The sequence below is a fragment of the Corylus avellana genome, chromosome 2 (assembly GCF_965113065.1).
Source record: "Corylus avellana chromosome 2, dhCorAvel1.hap1.2, whole genome shotgun sequence".
Taxonomy (NCBI): Eukaryota; Viridiplantae; Streptophyta; class Magnoliopsida; order Fagales; family Betulaceae; genus Corylus; species Corylus avellana.
The window spans coordinates 25,628,745-25,647,781 of NC_142491.1; the positions used below are offsets into that span (position 1 = coordinate 25,628,745).

The 19,037-nt window shown below is 36.6% G+C and overlaps 2 protein-coding genes across 6 annotated transcripts; one reads left to right on the forward strand and one right to left on the reverse strand.

Moving 5' to 3' along the window:
• LOC132167230 (ALG6, ALG8 glycosyltransferase family) lies at window positions 1–4,663 on the reverse strand. Of its 5 annotated transcripts, none has more exons than XM_088513957.1 (7): window positions 4,509–4,663; window positions 3,280–3,679; window positions 2,967–3,150; window positions 2,765–2,872; window positions 1,972–2,133; window positions 688–940; window positions 1–584 (listed from the first exon to the last, which is right to left on the reverse strand). In XM_088513957.1, exons 2-7 carry the CDS (start codon window positions 3,654–3,656, stop codon window positions 142–144), a joined length of 1,527 nt encoding a protein of 508 aa, XP_088370083.1. In that variant the 5' UTR covers window positions 3,657–3,679; window positions 4,509–4,663; the 3' UTR covers window positions 1–141. The 5 variants fall into 5 exon arrangements, with proteins under 5 accessions (XP_088370083.1, XP_059434120.2, XP_059434119.2 ...); XM_059578137.2 differs by lacking the exon at window positions 4,509–4,663 and adding an exon at window positions 4,092–4,501; XM_059578136.2 differs by lacking the exon at window positions 4,509–4,663 and adding an exon at window positions 3,870–4,070.
• A 2,451-nt stretch (window positions 4,664–7,114) lies between these two features.
• PYM (partner of Y14-MAGO) lies at window positions 7,115–17,765 on the forward strand. The gene is made up of 4 exons (XM_059577783.2): window positions 7,115–7,427; window positions 8,144–8,260; window positions 11,880–12,119; window positions 17,398–17,765. The coding sequence occupies exons 1-4, from the start codon at window positions 7,224–7,226 to the stop codon at window positions 17,539–17,541; spliced, it is 705 nt and encodes a 234-aa protein (XP_059433766.1). The 5' UTR covers window positions 7,115–7,223; the 3' UTR covers window positions 17,542–17,765.
• The last annotated feature ends 1,272 nt before the right edge of the window (window positions 17,766–19,037 follow it).

Sequence of the window (19,037 nt, forward strand, 5' to 3'; positions counted from 1 at the left end):
GAAAAAGGAAAAAAGACATGACAAGGGGCAAGTTTCTTCTCCCCTTCATAAATCAACACAAATTACAAGAGTTTGCTGCCCCCAACGACTGAAACCAAGAAGAAGCAGTAACAGAATGAACCCAATTTTTCAAGCAAAGGATCAAAGAAGTTTCTTTTCTTTATCCATCAAAATGGTGTGTTTCAACAACATCCATTGCTTTGCATTAGAGTAAAAAGCAAGAAACATGAACTGTGAGAAGCAAAGAAGCATAATCACAGCCTCAAAAAGGAAAGGATATCTACTTGGAGGATCCATGGTTAAGTAAACGCCATGAAGAACAACAGAGCAGAATACAAGAAAGGTTGTCATAAATGAATTGAAGGAACGTGTCTCCTTTCTATCTTGTCTTCTGTCTGGCACATGATAACAAATAAGGATGAAGAGTGCAGATAGTGCAATGTATGGCAGAACCAGTTTGTCACGACATAGAAGAGGGAACATAGAGAACAAGGCATTAAGTGTAATCCATTTAAGTAGAAAAGGCTCTTCAAGTGCCAAAAGGGTTGCAGGCAGGAGAGGCAGCAAAATTGACTTCTCATGCACTGCAGATTAAAACATCAGCCACCAATGCAAATAACTGTTACATACTCACTATGGAAAAATATAAATTAGAAACAGAATGTTAAACAATATATTTTGACCTACCTTGGAATGAGAACATATAGAATGAGAATGCACTATTCAGTAGTCCATAAAGGAAACCTTGGCTGCTTGGCGCCCATATCTGCTGAACCATTGAAGGCAGACAACTCAAAATAGTCGCACCCAGGCTAAAAAGCTTCAGCGATTCTGTTGTGAACATTTTCTTCCATTTTATAAGAACTGAAGTGGTGCACCAAAAGTTAGCCACATAATCCTCGAATATCCCTCTCTCAAAAGGAGCAAGGCGAGCGAGAACCTGGACATTCACCAAGCTCAGGTAAAATATTTGGTGTCCAAAATTAACTCGAAGAGAAGAATTTCTGTTGAACACTTCATGTATTCTATAGCCTCTATTTCATGTTCTCAGCACATAAATATCTATATATAAAAAAATTACTTGGAACGTACTTTTGCCAATGGCCTTTGGACCAAATGACATCTCCTCCGACGTTAACCAAGGGATGCAGGTTAAGGTCAAGAGTTGAGACCAATATTGGGAGGGCGTAATATTTTGTTTACCTAAAAAAACCTCAAATCGTACTTTCCAATTTAAATGTCTAATCCTAGTGTTGGTCCTACCTAAGTAGTGTTGGGAGGGATGGTTTGCGTACATTTCTACTGCTTAGATATTCTTTGCATGAAATGGTCACTCTCAAGACTTGAATCGATGCACAAAGCTTGATAGTGCAAGTGTTTACTATTGCACTAGAAAATAACCCCTAAAATTTTTCCACTGCAGAAGATGGACATATGAATTCAAAACACTTCAACCTCTTAAAACAACTTTTATAATATCCCTTTAGACCTGTACTTGTTCTGCTTTCCACATAAATTGACCAACATGATGACGACATATACATGAAAATTGTTGTCTTGACATAGAGATCTAAACATATTCTTTGCATGCATTAGTGATAGAGATGTGTAGTACACCTGTCTGTTTGTCCAATATGTAAAGTCTTGTTGCATATTATCTGAAATACTTGAGTACAGATTGCTCCTTTTTTTTTTTTTTTTTCTACTCGGTCATAATTGCTCAAACTTGTTAAACAGGATGAATGGGATATATATAAAAACAATGTCTGGAATGTTGACAAATTCAGTTCTCCTTTTGTGGTATAAATATAGCAGGACATAAAGGGCAAGCCAAAGATTCATAGCATAAACAGAAGGATGGATAGCCATTTAATCTATGTACTGGACCACGATCCTTGTAAAGAAGTACCGCAAAGAACTAAGGAGTTAAGTTATTGCAAAATAAAAAGCAAATTGGCCACAGCTGTTTACCCTTAAAAAGGCTTCCATGGAGTGGAGATATGGCCACCAAACAAGTGCAAATGTTCCCAAGACCACAAGGCCCAGTTTCGATACTTCAAGAAGAGGATTTTGGCGCCTAACACATTTACCCAAGAGATGGCTAAAAAATGCAGGTGCAAAATATGCTGTCATCTGCAGCAAACCACAATAAAACATTCCCCAAAAACAAATCAGCTGGCAGGAGTGAAGTACAACAACCTTTCACATATACACTTGCAACCCTTCCTACCTACAAATGGAGAATAGTGAGATCCCCACTTTTATTGGACCAAATATACCCAAACTTAATCCATTTAGTGTTTTCATATCAAACAAAATGAATACTAGGAAAGTACAGATCATTGAGCAACATTTACCAGATCAAGAATTGATTATTCGTTGTGCTTCCTTCTTTGCATTTTAGTATTTCTTAGAACATCAAGGCATACTCCATAACAAGATTGACATGGTCTCTTTCACAAACAATATAGAAAATAAAGCCCCTTTGCTCAACCCAACACTCAAGGCATTTCCTGGGGATCGCCAAAACACATAAACAGAGAACAAACAACAATAAGGGCACATGTGGACATCCAACAAAAATTGATTTCTTTGTCAGCGTTCCATTTTCAAAATTGTGTGCATCAGAAGCCACAGAAAACAGAAGGAGCCCTTCCCCTTTACTTTTTATGTGAAGCTTAGACGTATAAATTAGACAAAATAGGCAACTTTTAGTCATTATAAGTAATTGATCATGATGCAAGCTAATTTGAATAAGAAGCACCTGTTTGTGGTTGAGACCAAGACAGAACAAGAAACAAGCTAATAGCTCTTTTTCAGAGAGAACAGCAGCAACAGCTGCAACAGTAAGGCCCAAGCTGATACAATTGTACTGACAGAATAAATACGGATGAGAAATCAAACATTAGCGACTCATACTAAGTGCCTTAAAATTTCTACATTGCTGGAAAAAAACAATTTCGAACCTGAAAATGACCATGATCTATTAGCACCAGACATGGATTTAGTAACATAATTGCAATGTGCCATGCTATGTCAGTTTTACGGCCATTTGAGTGACCCGCATAGTACACAGCAATGAAATATAAAACTGCAGGAAAGAACACCAGTGCATCAGACGATAGAACTGTCCACCTCATGAGAAGTTTTCTGCAGGAAAAAAGCATAGACAGCATGGGGAAACTCAAATATATCATTACCCCACATCAAGAAAAATGTAAATTGAAGTCTATAAAAACGAAAATCAGTCAATGGAAAAGAATCCCGGATAATACAAACCCAAGATAAGACTCGTGGCCTCGAGAAGCGACAAGAGAAACTGCTTCAGGATGGAAGAATCTGAGAAGCAGGCCATGGACATAACTCTGGTAGGCAGTAAGGGGAGGATAGTCAAGTCCCCAGTAGCTGAGATCATTGCTTGTACTGTTAGAATACCATTCCTTGGGTGGCAAATTAAGGGTGATCTCCATCCAATGCCTCTGTGCCTCAAAATCCCCATACTTTGGAGGATTTCCTGCACCAGAATATGGATGGAGGGATACGGCCACTCGCACCAAAAATGCAAACACTGCAATGCACAGGAATGACGCCGCAATTCCCTTGTGAGCAACCTCCTCCTTGTCCTCCATCACCTTCCTCCCCCTCTTCTTCTCCATCTCTCTTACACCACGATTCTACTCTGTATAAAAAGAAGTCACCGGAAAAGTTCATCCAATAGTGAATGAAATCCAATAAACAGTTTTCGGCATAATTTCAAACCCTAGTAAAATCCAGCAACCCCATGTCAAAATCGATTAATGGAAAATTTTCAGTCAAAAATCAAGAAATCAAGGCATAAGTAAAAATGAAATCGGAAATAGCACAATTACGTGATTTATAGAAATGGCGAGTAACAACCAAGCTAGAACTGGAAAATTATATGTTACCCCCTAAAGACAGCGATTTTTAATTCGATCCCCAAATTTTTATTTTTGCAATTCATTCCCAAAGTTTTAAATTTTTTCAATTTAGCCATTCAGTTGATCAAACCAATCACGTGACATGTACGTCATCACTTATGTAGCTTTCTTCCCCAAAATGCCCCTTCTTACTTATCCGGCGATTCCTCCCTTCTTGCTTCTTCTCCGCCACACCCATGAACGCCGCCGCCACCATCACCAAGAGACGCCTTTAGCACCTCCCTCAAGGACGACAATGACCCAAAAACCAAGAGCCAAGACCAAGACTCCTCCACCTCCAATGACACCGTTTCTGCCCGCACCACCACCACAACAAGTGCTCGGAGTTCTTACCCAAAGAGCCCTCACACTCTGGGTTGTTGGAAGAGATTATTCATGGGCTTTTTCCAAAACCCTCGTCCAAGAGATTTGACCCTCCAAAAACCGAGACCAATCTTCCACAGATTTCTGATGTGGATGGGTTGAAGAAAGGAATAGCAAAAGTAATTTATCTTTTTTATTTTTTCGATTTTCTGGATTCTTGGCCATTCAGGATGAGTTGGAACTTACTTTCAATTGACACTATTTGGGATTGATTTCGTTTCTCATTCACAAGAAATAAGATTTGTTTGCTGAAATGCAATGCTCTGGTTGCTTCTCGAGAAAATGTAGGAAGGAAAAGCAAAAGGAATTCATCTTTTTATTTTTTTCAATTTGTTCTTTCTTTCGGTGATTGGTGGTTGTTCTGGTGTTTCAGACATGGGGTTCGGCTGGTTCGTCACAGATTCAATCCAATATTCGATTCGAAATCAAAACTCAGTTATTAATAGATCCCGCTAAATTTTTTTTTTTTTATAAAAAAAGGGAAAAACTTCCTCTAAATTCCACCGATTTAATAAACTCCTAAATTTCAAAATCTTTTAATTTAGTTTTTTAAACTTTCAATTGCTCTCAATTTAAATTCTTTCATCAGATTTTAAACGTTATATGATATTTATACTTCTGACTTTTACATAAAATTTTAACTTTCAAAACGTTTTTTTATTTTTTTTAAAAAAAACAAAAATCAGGAATATTTTTGTCTTTTTTTATATTTTTAACGGTTAAAATTGACTGAGGGGTCTAAATTGAGAGTAATTAAAAGTTTAAAGAACTAAATTAAGAGATTTTGAAGTTTACGAGGTATTTCAAAACAGGTGGAAGTTCGGATTCTCATTTAAGTTTCCTCAAAAATAAACCCAAAAAGAAATTGACAAATCTCAAAAAGAAAAACCCAGTTGCAAATTCAATCCAAAGAGCGAAAAGATAGAAATCTGTCAGAGCAATCCCTCAAAGGAGAAAGAACAAAGGTGTTGGATATCAACTGAGGTCAGATAATCAGCGAAAAAAAAAGGGGCAAAATCAGAACAACCAACCGAGGTCAGATATCCACTCAGGTCAGATAATCAGCCAAAAAAAATCAGAACAACCACCGATCAGCGAAAGAAAGCAGCTTCAACTGACTTCGTTGCCGGCCGATATGCACAGAAAACGGCCGCTTGAATCCAACAGAGAGAATACTCACTGTTAAGCTTTTTTTTTTTTTTTTTTTTTTTTTGAAAATTGTTCGTTTCAGCATTTTGGGGATGAGGACATTTTAGGGAACAAAAAAAAAAAAAAAACCAACAGTGATCACGTGTGTCTTACATGATCAAATTGCAAAAAATTAAAACTTTGGGAGGTGAATTATAAAAATTAAAACTTTAAAGATTGGATTGAAAATCGTTGCCAACTTTAAAAGGGTAAAGTATAATTTTTTCAAGAATTAACGAGTGAATAAAATGAAGAGCAGAGCGCATAGCAAAACCCCAACTCCCTTAAGAATTTTGTTAAGAACTCTCTAAATAAATTTTGAGAAATGATAAAAATTATTTTGATAAAATTTATTTTTTTACCATTGAATTTGTGGGATTCACCTCATTACGTGAGTCTGTAAATCAAATTATTGATTTATTAAATTTGCAAAAGATAGTTGTACAATATGCCTCATAATTTTTTTTTGAAAAAGACTTCTCACAAAAGGAAAGGACACATATTTCCGACAAACCAATTTGTAAGAAACTTCTACAAACCAGCTTTTAAAAGCGACGAGGTCCTTTAAACTATTAAAAAGCATATGAAAAGCACATGTTATTAAAAAAATATAGAATTCTCACGTGTTAAGAAATATAGTCAATTTTAGAAGCCAAGTTCTACCACAAGAGAAAGTTTGAAATTTTTTTCTTACAAACCAGATTCTGATTTCTTGCTGACATTCACTACTCCAATTGCACTGGCTTAACTTTGAGTCCATATATCTCCAGCTTGTTTGGATGTTGAAATTTTTTCCAATTCCTTTCATTTTAATTAGTTGGGAGGGCACGTTTAAGGCACATGCTTGGTTTCCTATATTTGATAATAATGAATGTAGTGTATGTGATATTTAATACTAAAATGTCAATAGCATATGCAAAAAGTATTTACAACATAAAATTAATGCACGAATCCTTATACAAATACATTCAAATTCTTAATAATTCAATAGCATAACATTACAAAAATGAATGGATATGATATACATAAAAAAAAAAAAAAAAAAAAAAAAAATCTATGCTATGGAATGATATTTTTGTGAATCAATGTCATTTCATATGAATAATATGAAGAGAAAAAAAACTATGCATTAATATGAATCTCAGTGTTGTATCCAAGTATAGCTTCTAATAAGTTCTCAGTTGTTCTAGTTAAGATGATTTTATATTAATTATTTAAATTAATAAATAACATATAACTAATGCCTAAGAAGGTGACGATGGAGGACCAATATTACATACAACATGGGATTCTTGTTATTATTTCTGCTCCCTCCTTTTCGAATAGAGAGTATGAGAAGGACTTTCTGTCCAATCAAGCGATCTTGCTCGTATAGGGGCTACTTGAATAAAGGCCCACTTGAACAAAAAGCCCTCTCTCAAAGCCCGTACAATTTCTTCTTCAACAGGAATGGTAGGATCCAAATCGGGTCATGGATAATGTACCAGTAAATAAAGAGAAAAATGAGTTAGGTCGGGTCGGTTTCATGCGAAGAAGTCGGGTTTGGGCTAGATTACAGAAGCCCAGAAAAAAGAAAGAAGAAAGAGGAAGATGAAGATGAAGGGGAAAAAAAAAAAAAAAAAAACGAAAAAGAAAAGAAAATCCCTGTGTTTTTAGAAGCCATTGAACAGCATGTCAGCGTCAGTGCGAAAGTCCTAAAGGCTTGGCAAGATCATGGCGAGCAGCAATGGAGAAGGAGGAGGAGCAGGAGAAGAGGAGCTGAATCAATTGGCGGAGCTGAGCAAAAGCCTGAAAGAAGGGGAGAGACTTCTGGCGCCGACCAGGAGACCCGATGGGACCTTCCGTAAGCCCATCCGGATTAGGGCTGGCTATGTCCCTCAAGAGGAAGTCGCCATTTACCAATCCAAAGGCGCCTTGGTACGGACTCACTTTCTCCCCCTTGTTTTGTTGCTCGGAAAACTAACTTAGGCATCCCTATGAAAACTATGATATCAGATTTCTATGCATATATATCCGTACGCACACATTCATGGACAACACACGAACCTATCTACAAAATCGCTGCATTTTTATTTTATTTTTTTTAATTTTTAATTTTTTAATTTCTTAGGGACCTGGCACCAAGAAAGATGCAAGAACTTCTTTATTATTTATTTATTTATTTATTTTCTTAGTAATTACGTGTGGCATTCATGTTATTTGTAAATTGCCTTGTCACAAACAAAGATGAAAGTATATACGTAAATTGCTCTTCATTTCCCTCTTACTCTGTTCTTGGTTGCTAGGAAAGTCAGAAGAGGAGAAGATAATATGTCATAATTTTTATCATTTTCTGTTTAAGCTTGATAAAATGCGTTGGAATTATAGATTATATGATTAAAAGAGTTGCATTGTGCGTAGGTTAGAGCCAGAGTTTGAAAACAGAAGAGTGAAAAACGCTCTTTAATTCAGTTGTTAATAGTCTAAGCCAAGTGATATTGTTAATAGTCTCAATTGAGTGGAGGGGTTTTTCAAATGAAGAAAAACATAGGATTAATATATTATTTATTTATTTTTAACTTAGCACGCAGATTCTTGTAAGTGGCTTATTTCTCAAGATTTAATGGGGTTTCTGTTGTGCTTTTGTAATGCAGTGGAAAAAGGAGATGGCCTCGCAGGCGGGGCCTCCAGGTTATGATCCTGAATTGGATGCAAAACCCAAGACTAAGTCAGTAAAGAGAAATGAAAGAAAGAAGGAGAAGCGGCTACAGGTATGTTATTTCTTGTTATGCTGTAATTGCCTCAATTTTATGGTTCTTTTCCTGTTAAGTTTAATTTATTTGTCTTTTGTTTATCACTGTGGTCAAGTACTTTTGGGTTTGGGCATATAGGATTTTTGTCCCAGAGGTAGAATCAGCAATGAGTTTTGGTGGCTGGGGATGCGGGCCATCAATGAATCCAATGAGATCATGGCCTTCAAGAAAGGGAACTACAACAACCTTCCAAAGGGGGTAGTTATCCTGTGTGAGTTTGAGGGTAATATGATGAGTGACAATGTGCAACGGATTTTGGGGTGCAGCATACGTCATAGGTAGTGTGGTGGAAGAGGTGGTAGAGGAAGAAGGAGAAGTAGTCATGGAAAAAAAAAATCTATGTTAGTCGTGTTGAGGCTTTGATACCATATAGGATTTTTGTATAATGCTGCCTGCATCAACCATCGCAGCAATGTTTGTATATATAACCAAGAATGAATTACAAGTCATTACTAACTTAAACTCTACAATACAATACAAGTTTAAACACTACAGGAGACTACTAGAGTCCTATCATAAGTCTTATTCTTGATGCTTATCATCTACTAACTTAAACTCTACAGTACAATACAAGTTTAAACACTATAGGAGAATACTAGAGTCCTATCATAAGTCTTCTTCTTGATGCTTATCATCCTCTGCATTGTCTCTAGGAGTTTCAGTTTGATTTGGTCTAATAGGGCATGGTTTTAAAGAGAAGAATCGGCTTTTTTTTCCCTTCTCTTTTCTTTTCCAACTCTCCCTCTGATACCATGGTTTCCTTATTTCTCCTAAATCCAGGTTTCTTTTGCACATTAGGGATATAGCTGATAGCCTTCTATTACAGTTGTTAGCTGTATGCCCAACTTTATATCCATGTGTTATTTGAGTTTATCTATCAGTTTAATGAATTGTACTTGCTGAAGAAAATCCAGCTAGGATAGGGTAACCAACCAAATATTGGAGAAAACAAACTCTGTCTAGTGCTGGTCATAAGACTACAAGCCTTCAAACATATGACTATATATATATATATATATATATATATATTGTAAGTAAATCAATCTCATTAGGAAGTGTAGAGAGGTGCAACCCAAATACTCATGAAGTATATAAGAGAGACCTCCTATTAGGAAGAAAAAGAACACACAAGTCCAGAAATTCAGTAAAACTAGAAAAGTAAGGACTATTGTACGCCTCCATCCAAGTATAAAGAGATTTGAACATACCAGCGCCTAGCTCTAACATTGAACTCTTACAATCTTCAAAGTTCATCGCGTTCCATTCTCTCCAAATGTACCACGTTAGGCACAGAGGAGCCACCATCCGAGCATCTAAAATGCAAAGGCTTTCCAACTGACCTCTTCAGTTAACCAACAATTCCACCACTTTTCTAGGCATGACCCACTCTAGAGAAAAAGAACGGAAGATTGAAACCAACAATTTTCTTTGTTTTTGTTTAATTCAAAATTCTTTATCTTGTGCTGTGATTTGGTTCTACACCCTTGTATTGATAAAGTGAGTCAAATTTCTTACCAATTTTACAATTCTAGAGTTGACAATTGAACTCACCAAGATCTTACACCTAGCATATGCATTAGGAAAGGTTGACCTCATGCAGATAAGGTTGTCTATTGTTATTCGTTCAATTGGTTTCTGTTCTAGGTAAACATCTTCAAAGTAGAGAGCTAATTTTAGATTGAGAGTGAAATATTATATCCGCCTAAAAGAGGCACTCCCCTTTAATGTATCCCCGCATGCACCTCCTCTTAATCTTATCTGGGGACATTTATACCTCATATTATCCCTCTTGTTCTTACTTTGAACCCACTTGTTTTAGGACAAAACATTGTGCGCTTGCCCTGGGGAGATGACTATTAGGGCCGTTAGATTGCAACTTCTTTAGAAAAAAGAACTTGAATAACTTTGTTTTTTCTGAAGGAGCCATCTCTTTTCTAACAGGTGAGCTATGTCATTGACAATACTTGCATATTTCTGATTCAGCCTGAAAGGAGAAGGAAGGTTGGAATGTCAACAAGTGTCTATTACTATATTCACTTGATCTGATAGTACAGTACTATTTTGGGCACGTAACTTGAGCTTTTGATCGATGTCCCATAGTGTGCCAGCTTGTTTCAAGAATGACTTCAAGAAATCTAATAATGGTGTACTTAACATTATATGAGATAGCCAAATTATAGTTGAACATCCTTGACTTTGAAATTTTTGAAGTGCAATTTCTAAAGGCCATAGTTGTAGAGATGTACTTGATTGTTGGATCTCAAATCCAATTTAGAATTTGACTCTTTGTGCCGATCATCCTTCTCCAGAAGCATTAATGTTCCTGGTGGGAACCACCAACACTTGCAAAATTGTTGGCATGGAGCTCTTCTATAATTCAATTCCAAGCGATGAAATGATGATCAAATTATTTAGCAGTTTAGTAGTTCATTTATTGGAAGTCCTGTTGTAAAATTTTGAATGTTTTGTTCATCTAAGCCAAGACAAAAAGGAATTATTTTCTTTCTCATGAAACGATCGTTTGTCACCATTAGATAGGGTGATGTGATTGTTAGTCAACATCTTCCTAGGATAAAAAACCTGCAACTTCTATCTTATGTAGAAAAAAATAAAATTCACCCATAGTATGTAAAGGTCTCACAAGGCAGTGTTTTGCTTTGCCTTAGCACATGCTGCAGCCATCAAGCCCTGTTTCCTTCTTTGCCATATCACCTCATTACCTCTCACAAATGTATGATTGCTTGCTTTTGACCCTTAGTCTAATCTATCACCAACTAGAGTAGTAACATCTGAAAACCAATGATCTAAGTGATTTGAAAGTTAAGACATAGAAGCATTTCTTTGACCCTTAATTTTTGTCATGCTCTTGTTGTGAAATTTTGAAGACAATGGAGTAAGTGATCAGATTTTTAAAGAATGATGAATGGTGTGGTTGATTGCTTCTTATTGCAAAAAAATATGGTCAAATTGGAAAAATAATTTGGTACCACATGGAGGTGTTACATGATTAGCTGCAGATATTGGTGCCTTAATTCTCTTTTAGCACTGACCTGATGATAGAGATAATATTTGCTTAAAGTGGGGCACGCTTTAGAGATAGTTACTTTGAAGATAGAATTCATATTTATTTTGTTAAATTATGTCTGGTACGATCTTTGTGCTTTCACTCCTTGAAGGTTTGCTATTCTTGTATTTAGTGAAGTTTTTTCTTTAACACCACCCCTCCCCCCCCACCCCCCCCCCCCCCAAAAAAAAATAATAATAATAATAATAATAAAATAAAAAGAAAGAGTGAGGGGTACCATAGCTAACAAGCATAAGAATTCCATTAAATGGAAGCCTCACTTAGCCCTAGGAGCCAGCGTTATTTCAATGCACCTAGGCTTGGTTTGTGCCCAAAGCTCATCTAGGTCGCACATGGTCATTATGAGCATTTTGTTGAACACCTTTGATGAGCTAGTGCATAGGCAATAGGACTGAAAAAGTGCAGTTGTTTTGTATTGATCCGTGTTATTGTGAATTAAAAGTTCCTATGAATCTCATGCCAGTTGCTTGTTTTTGTTGATTTATTCCACAGGCTGCTCTTGAAAAGGGTAAGAACTCAGAGCCAGGGGAGATAATAAATGAAGAAGCACTAAGTGTGGAAGATTTAGATAATGGATCAGAATCTGTCAAGCAGTTGATGTCTCAGATGAATGAGCTAGCTGTTTCTGCAAATGCTACTGTAATCACCCCACCCTCAGACTCAACAGAGGGTTCAAATTCAGAAAATACAGTTCAAGATGTTGATAAAAGAATTCGAGCACTTAAAAAGAAGGTAGGATTCATGCATTTAGCTTTCCTGCAAATACAAATGACCATATTGTTCATGTTTCACATTTGATATTGTATTGACCCTGTTACTCATTACGAACTTTATGCGGTTGTCGTTTTTAGTTTGGTCAAGGGGTGGGTAGAAATCTTAATATTAAGTTTTGGTGTATGAGCTTTAGCTCAAATGGCACTTCCTCCCTTTGTAGCAAGGTGGAGGGTGAGGTCGTGGGTTCAAGTTCCACCGGGTTCGTGTGTAACTTGCCAATCAAAAATAAAATAAAATTTATTTTTATTACCAATGCTTAGGATGGTTATTATGGGAATTGTAATGAATAATTATCTCCTGTATGCAAGAGAAGAGTAGTAATATTTAGAAGTAAGAGATGAGTTGTAATCTAAGAACTTATAACTTTGAATTTTACTTGGGTCTCTCTCTCTCTCTCTCTCTCTAAGTTTGAATTTTACTTGGGATATTAGCAGTGTGTTTTGGAATGGAAAAAGCGGCTATATATCAACTGGACTAAATTGATAGAATTCCGTAGGAAAAGTTCTCCCCAAAATGGGTCAGATTTTTGAAAAGAAAAATTCATTTGCAGTGGGTCCTACCACTAGTCCTATAGATTTCTCAAAGTACCTGTGCTCTCTCTCTCTCTCTCTCTCTCTCTCTCTGTTTGTGTGTGTGTGTGTAAATCTACTGTGACTTAAACTTAACCTCATTGTCGGAGTTCTCATCAGATTTCATTGCTGCCAATAAAGGAAACTCGTAGATTAAGACTTGACAGATATTGTTTGTACTTTCCAATACTCTGCCTGAATTTTTCGCAGTTTATAGGTATTGTTTGTAGTTTGATGGATCCTAGGGAGATTTGGTGTGTTTTGGTGTGCTTTGTTTTGATGAAGAAAGGGGCTTTTGTTGGGGTTGGATTCTTTCTTCATTTTTTTTTTTTTTTTTTTTTCGATAAGAGGGTTGGATTCATGACTGGATCAGCTTGAGGAAATGCTTCAATCTCTAATTTTTGTTCATTTTCCCCTTTAATTTCCATCTTTTGATGTTTCTCCACCTCTAGGTTTAGACTAGGGGCTTCTGCTATGTGGTGTGATCTCTTTAGTCGTTTTGGGATGCCTAGACAGGTTATTGACTTGCTGGCTTGTTGGTAGTCCTCTGGAAGGCTGAGGAGTGCTGCAGTTTGAAGAATGTTGCCCACGTGCCTCTTTTGGTGTTTATGGAGGGAAAGAAACAATAGGTGCTTTGAGGACTTAGAGAGGTCCCTGGAGGATATTTTATCCATTTTCTTCCATTTGTTTTTTCTTTGGACTCTGGCTTTTTTGTCTCCTCTATCAGTTAGTTATGAGGATTTTTTTGTTTGTTTTTCTCTTTCTAGTTAGGTGATTCCTTTTGTATACTTCTGGTGTACTTAGAGACGCCTTACGCTTCTTATAAGATTGGTTTATTACTTATCAAAAAAAAAAAGGTTTAGACTAAGGGGCTTTGAGTTTCTGCCATGATTTTCAGTGATCAAATTTAGGGTCTGTTTGGTACAAATTTGAGAAGTATTTTGGGTTTTGAAAAAGGTAAAAGTTAAGAATTGATTTGGTGGGGGCCACATTTGAGAAAAGTTGAAAATTGGTTTGGTAAAATTTTGGAAGAGTGTTACTTATCAAAAAAAAAAAAAAAAAAAATGGAAGAGTGTTTTGTAAAATTTTAAATTTTAAAATATTTTTATAAAGTAAAAACAAAAAAAAAATGAAAAGAAAGAAAAAAATTAGAAACATCTGTTGCCATCACAGTGGCAATGCTGCCACTGTGGTGTGATCTGGCAGCCTAGGTGGTGGCTGCCAAACAAAGTGGCGGCAAAAGCACCACCAAATTTTTTTTTAAATAATAAGGTTTTTTTTTTTTTTTCTAAAAAAGAAACACTATTTTTTTAGAAGTGTTTTGTAGTTTGTTTTGAAAAATGTGTTAGTGATGGGGGCCATATCTGAAAATTTGTTTGGTTAACCTTGAGAAGAGTTTTCAGCATTTGAAACTGAAAAGACTTTTCCAGCAGTTTACCAAACTGACCCGTTTGTTGTTTTCTTTTTCATTTCTTGTCCACCAATTTTCTCTTTCGGTCAGGCCCCTCCATTTTTAAGAATGTCGCTTCCTTTTTCTTTTAGATGGTCTGCACATGCCAAAGGGTCCACAGTTGTCATCGTAAATTTCTAAGCATTATTGTCTAGGAGTTCACTATATAACTCACTACTGGATGTTTCTCTTTTTTAAGAAAATTATCACTTCTTTCCTATTTTGATGGTCCGCATACACCAAGGGGCCCGTAGTCATCACTTAAAATTTCTTAGCCTTAGCATCAAAGAATATAATATAAGTTCAAGGTTTACCTTAAGCACAAGTTACAATGGTCTAAAGCTTGAGTAAAATGAACCTAGAAGGATTGAGTGTAAAATCAGTTCATTACATAATAATGAACACCCACCGGTTACATTTTATATATAGCATGTGAAATAGAAATCAACCATTTTCTTGGTATCAGCAGTACTGCCTCAAATTGGTTAAACATGAGGGTATTATGGTCTTTTTATCTGAACACTATAGAATAGATTGATGGGCTGACTTGCATTTTGGGCATTTATGGTTGGAGCTTTTTGTTATCATCTTCTCTGTTCTGGTAGCATGACATGTATTTGTGTGTTCTAAGTCCCAATCCTGATCGTCAGTTGCCTTTTTAGTAAGTATGTTGTAACCCGGTTCAGCGAGACTATTTGTTGTGCGCTAAACTGGTTGCTCTTCTCTAGATTTAAATGCTAAGTTTGACAGCTCAGGAGAAAAAGTTAAAGTTTGAAAATGAGCGAGGTAAATATTTATTTGATGATCACAGGAGAATTTTTATGTTCCTTTCACTTGACGTGGCAATTAGGTTGTGTGTTTATGCATTGTGTGAAGTTGTTAATATACTGAGGTGCCTGCATGGTGCACTCTGAAAAGTTTTTGTGCCTAGCACAGCAGAGTTTAGCTTTCTCTCCTTCTCTCTTTCTTTTTTTCTATTGAGCTTGTAAGTAGTTAAGCCATTAGGTCTACCCGAGGTTTGCCTTGTGCTGATTGTAGTGTAATGGCTCTTACAATAATCTTCCTTGCAAGAGATGCAGTTTCCTGTTGATTTGGTTTAGAGTTGTTATGTTTGGGCTTTAGTCTGCATAAACCTTGTGTTTCATCAGAACAATAAAGGCAGATTGTTCAGCTCATCTGAGATATTCTACTAACAAAGAAAGTTGACACTTAATATAGGAAATTAAATGCAGAAATCAGGGAAAAGCTTTCAGCAGCAATCAGTTCAAAATTTTGCAATGGCTGCATATTATCAAACGTAGGGGGGGAGTCTTACCTCACCGATTTATGTTTGTGCGAAAATGAAGTTGTTTAGGGTGCTTTTGCCTTCTCATCATGTAATGTTTGTGTGTGTGTGTGTGTGTGTGGCACTGTGTGATTTGTGAGCTGACTGCTGTTCATCGCCTTTGTTTTATTATCCATCTGCTTCTTTTCTTTTGTACTTCTCCGTTTCCTTTTGTCCTTTTTTTCTTATTTTATTTCTTGTTTTTTTCTCTCTCATCTGATTTTGCTGAGCTGATCATCTATAAAGATATAGTTCAAAGGAAATGGAGTAGACAAAAAAGGCTACCTTGGATGAGGTCTAGACTTTTAAAATGATATTTTCTGGGCAAGATTAATAAATTTGCTAGTGTGATATTTTATGATAGTTTATCTGATTGTGGATGCATTTTACTTGCTGAAAAACATTGCTTATCCTGATTGTGCACTTAGGTCTCTACAGTTTGGGTGTTTTGTCTGTTAAAGGGTGGGAGGGAGGGGGGAGATGATGTGATGCCAAGGGTGTTTTTTATTGAGCCAATCTCAAGTTGAGCTTCAGAACCGACTGCTGCAGATTGGCTTGTTTGTCTACAACCCAAGAAGTAGGTCAATTGAGTAGCTCCTTAGCAGGCCAATCTCAAGCCAAGCTTGAATAACTCAGTTTGTCTTTTTGCCCCATTGTCTAGGAGAACTTTCGGTTAGAAGTAGATAATTATGCATGCTATGGGTTGTAGCATGGCCCTGCTATCTTGAAGGAAGCAATCAGGGTAAAGCCTCTAATTGTAGATCTTTTTCAAAGTAGTGAATAGGAAAAAAAAAAGGGTTGGAATTCAAATATGTTTCCTTGTCTAAGAGCAGTGGGAAGAAAGTGGCAAGATACAATAAAGAAGTTAAAAGAGGATATAAAAAGAGAGGGAAAACGCTCTAGTGGGCTATCCATCAGAGCTGGTGAGTTATGCTAAGACTAGTGATCCCAAAAGGGTGAGGAAGGGCTTTGGAGCATCTGAATGCTATGGAAGTGGTTTCTTGATCTTGAAGTTCGAGGCGTTCATTTTTAAGTGGAGTTTTGGAGGCATTTTCTAAAGCTCTAGCTTTGTTTTGAGTTTAAGTTATTAGTTATTTAAATATGTCGTTGTAATGCCCATATGAAGTATATGTGGCTTATCAACGTGGTTGTAATGCCCAAATTATAATATGAGCAACTGTTCGATTCAAGGAACCAAATGAGGGAATGGAAGAACAGAGCCAAGAAGATCCGTGGAGTAAAGATGACCAAGGCTACCGATGCTGCAAAAGGTGGGAAGGTGAATGTTCTCTGGGTTGTTGGGTTGTTCTGAGTGTTGATGATGGCTATTCAACCTGCATGGGTCACCAAGTTGATGGGTTCTTGTGATTTTGATTGACTGATTGCGGTTGAATTGTAAACTGGAAATTGGATTGAGATGATGGAATTGATTTGGTTGAAAATAGTACTCCACTTTGGGTAGGAGTTCGCCACGTACAACCCGTTTGATAAAATTACTCAATGACTCCTCCTAGCTCTACTCATTATCTTTATAGAAGCGGATCGTCTGATCTTTATTCGAGTAACACTCATCCAACCCAATCAAGTAACATACTCATCCAACCTGAATGATAATGACATTAACTAACACTCATCAAAACAAACTTAACAAAGGCAAGCAATACACAAAACCGCACCCCATATTCTTACCCTTAGCCAAGCACCAAAATTGACCCATACCCTATCCTTCGATTTCCTATCAATCACTTCCCTTAACTCCCGGTACTTGTCAAGTCTATGATTTGTTGGAAACATCAAAAACCGCAACCACCCAATATGGCTTGAAGGCTCATGCTTTATGTGTTAACGCCATTTTATATACTAGTTCACTTAATTGTTTGTTCAATTCTGTAGATTCGACTTTCTGAAGCTCAACAACAGAAAACTACACAAGAAGATATGAAGCCAGAACAGTTGGACAAATTGATGAAGCTTGAAGGCTGGCATAAGGAGCTAAAGCATTTGGAGGATAAAAAAGCTGAAATGGCAGCATCTTGAAGTAGGATTGGGGTTGGAGAAACTGTTTAGTTTCTTTCCTTGATGCTTTCTTGATAAAAGTTTAGAACCCTGTATGGTAGGAACAGAAGTTCATCTATCTAGATTTTGTTCGTTCAGCTGTATTACTACACATGATTGACCATATGAGTTAATTATCGCAATTGTTCCACCAGTCGGGTATTCCATACAAAAACTATTCATCTCTAATATTTTTGTCAGTTTTTTTCCTCTTCTCAGTTATCTTTCTTTGTTCCACCACTCAGGACTTGGCAATTTTAAATGCCAACAATTATTTCAACTGCATGAACCCTCTTTCCAGAAAAGAAAAAAAGCACCATGTTGATCCTGTTAATAGGATTTGAAATCTTTCTTTGGGAATTTGGATTCCAGGTACTTGGGGGCGAATTGCTAGCAATTTAGGGATCCCGATCCTTCGAAGGGGCCGTGGGACAGTAAAATCAATCCCACCGTCAGACTATGGTTTTTTTTTTTTTTTTTTTCTTTTTCGATGTAAGATAATCTTTACCTTTACATTAACATGGAAGAAAGCTACAATTGAAGAGGTTATGATTCTTTGACTCAATTCAGGATCGATATCATTCGGGAAGTTAAATATGTTTTCTTTGTGTGGCCATGGCAATTGGCAGCGAAGATCATGACCGCTTATTCTCTGCATAAAGCCCCACCTCCAGTATTATATCACTTCCGTGTAGTTTGGTACCAACATTGTGATCACTTTTAATATTTCTTTTCAATCTTTGTAATATAACATCTATATCAATATTGTAATCTTCATTGTTATATTCATTGTAAGAGAAGGCAATTGTTTTATTTATTTATTTTTTTAAATCTGGTATTTATTTCATTAGGAAAGAAGTGGCAAAAGCAAAGTCAAAGGAGAGCGAGAGGGGGCAAATGACTCTTCTAACCAACTAAAAGTTATAATTGGCATGTTGCCCTGTTACTCATCTTTGAGCACTAACGATTTTTCCTAAGTTTAAGGCATAAAACTACTTTTTGCTTCCCTATGAAAATATATTTCACATAGCTTTCCCTATACTATTAAAATATTATTTCTTTACAAAGTACAAGTTCCCTACCTACCCTCACTTATTTCACAAAATCTCAACACAATCTCCAATTAAAGACAAAAAATTAGGGGTGTCAAAAAATATTCTGGTTCTGGTTGGGAAAAACCAAAAACTGAATACCTCGGTTCCGGTACCCAGTTTTTGGAACCCGGTAATTACCGGGTTATCGGGAACCTGGGTACCTTTTATATATATTAATATTTTTTAGGTTTAGGTTTAGCACTTCATCTTCATTTCTCACGCCCATTCTGCCTCTTTCTCATTTTTTTCTTCATTTCACAACACCCGGCCTCTCTCTCCCTCTGATTCTCTCATTCTCGCTTCATCTCCCTCTCTCGTAGGGGTGTCAATGCGGGCGGTTTTAACCGCTAACCGCTATAACCGCTAACCGCTTAACCGTATTAA

Excerpts from the sequence above, each read along its gene's own strand:
- PYM (XM_059577783.2), top strand. The coding sequence starts at position 7,224 with ATGGCGAGCAGCAATGGAGAAGGAGGAGGAGCAGGAGAAGAGGAGCTG. Across the intron at positions 7,428-8,143 it reads ACCAATCCAAAGGCGCCTTG|TGGAAAAAGGAGATGGCCTC; the intron begins GTACGGACTCAC and ends TTTGTAATGCAG. Across the intron at positions 8,261-11,879 it reads AGAAGGAGAAGCGGCTACAG|GCTGCTCTTGAAAAGGGTAA; the intron begins GTATGTTATTTC and ends TTTATTCCACAG.
- LOC132167230 (XM_088513957.1), bottom strand. The coding sequence starts at position 3,656 with ATGGAGAAGAAGAGGGGGAGGAAGGTGATGGAGGACAAGGAGGAGGTT. Across the intron at positions 3,151-3,279 it reads GGCCACGAGTCTTATCTTGG|AAAACTTCTCATGAGGTGGA; the intron begins GTTTGTATTATC and ends TTTTTCCTGCAG. Across the intron at positions 941-1,971 it reads CCATGGAAGCCTTTTTAAGG|GTTCTCGCTCGCCTTGCTCC; the intron begins GTAAACAGCTGT and ends GTGAATGTCCAG.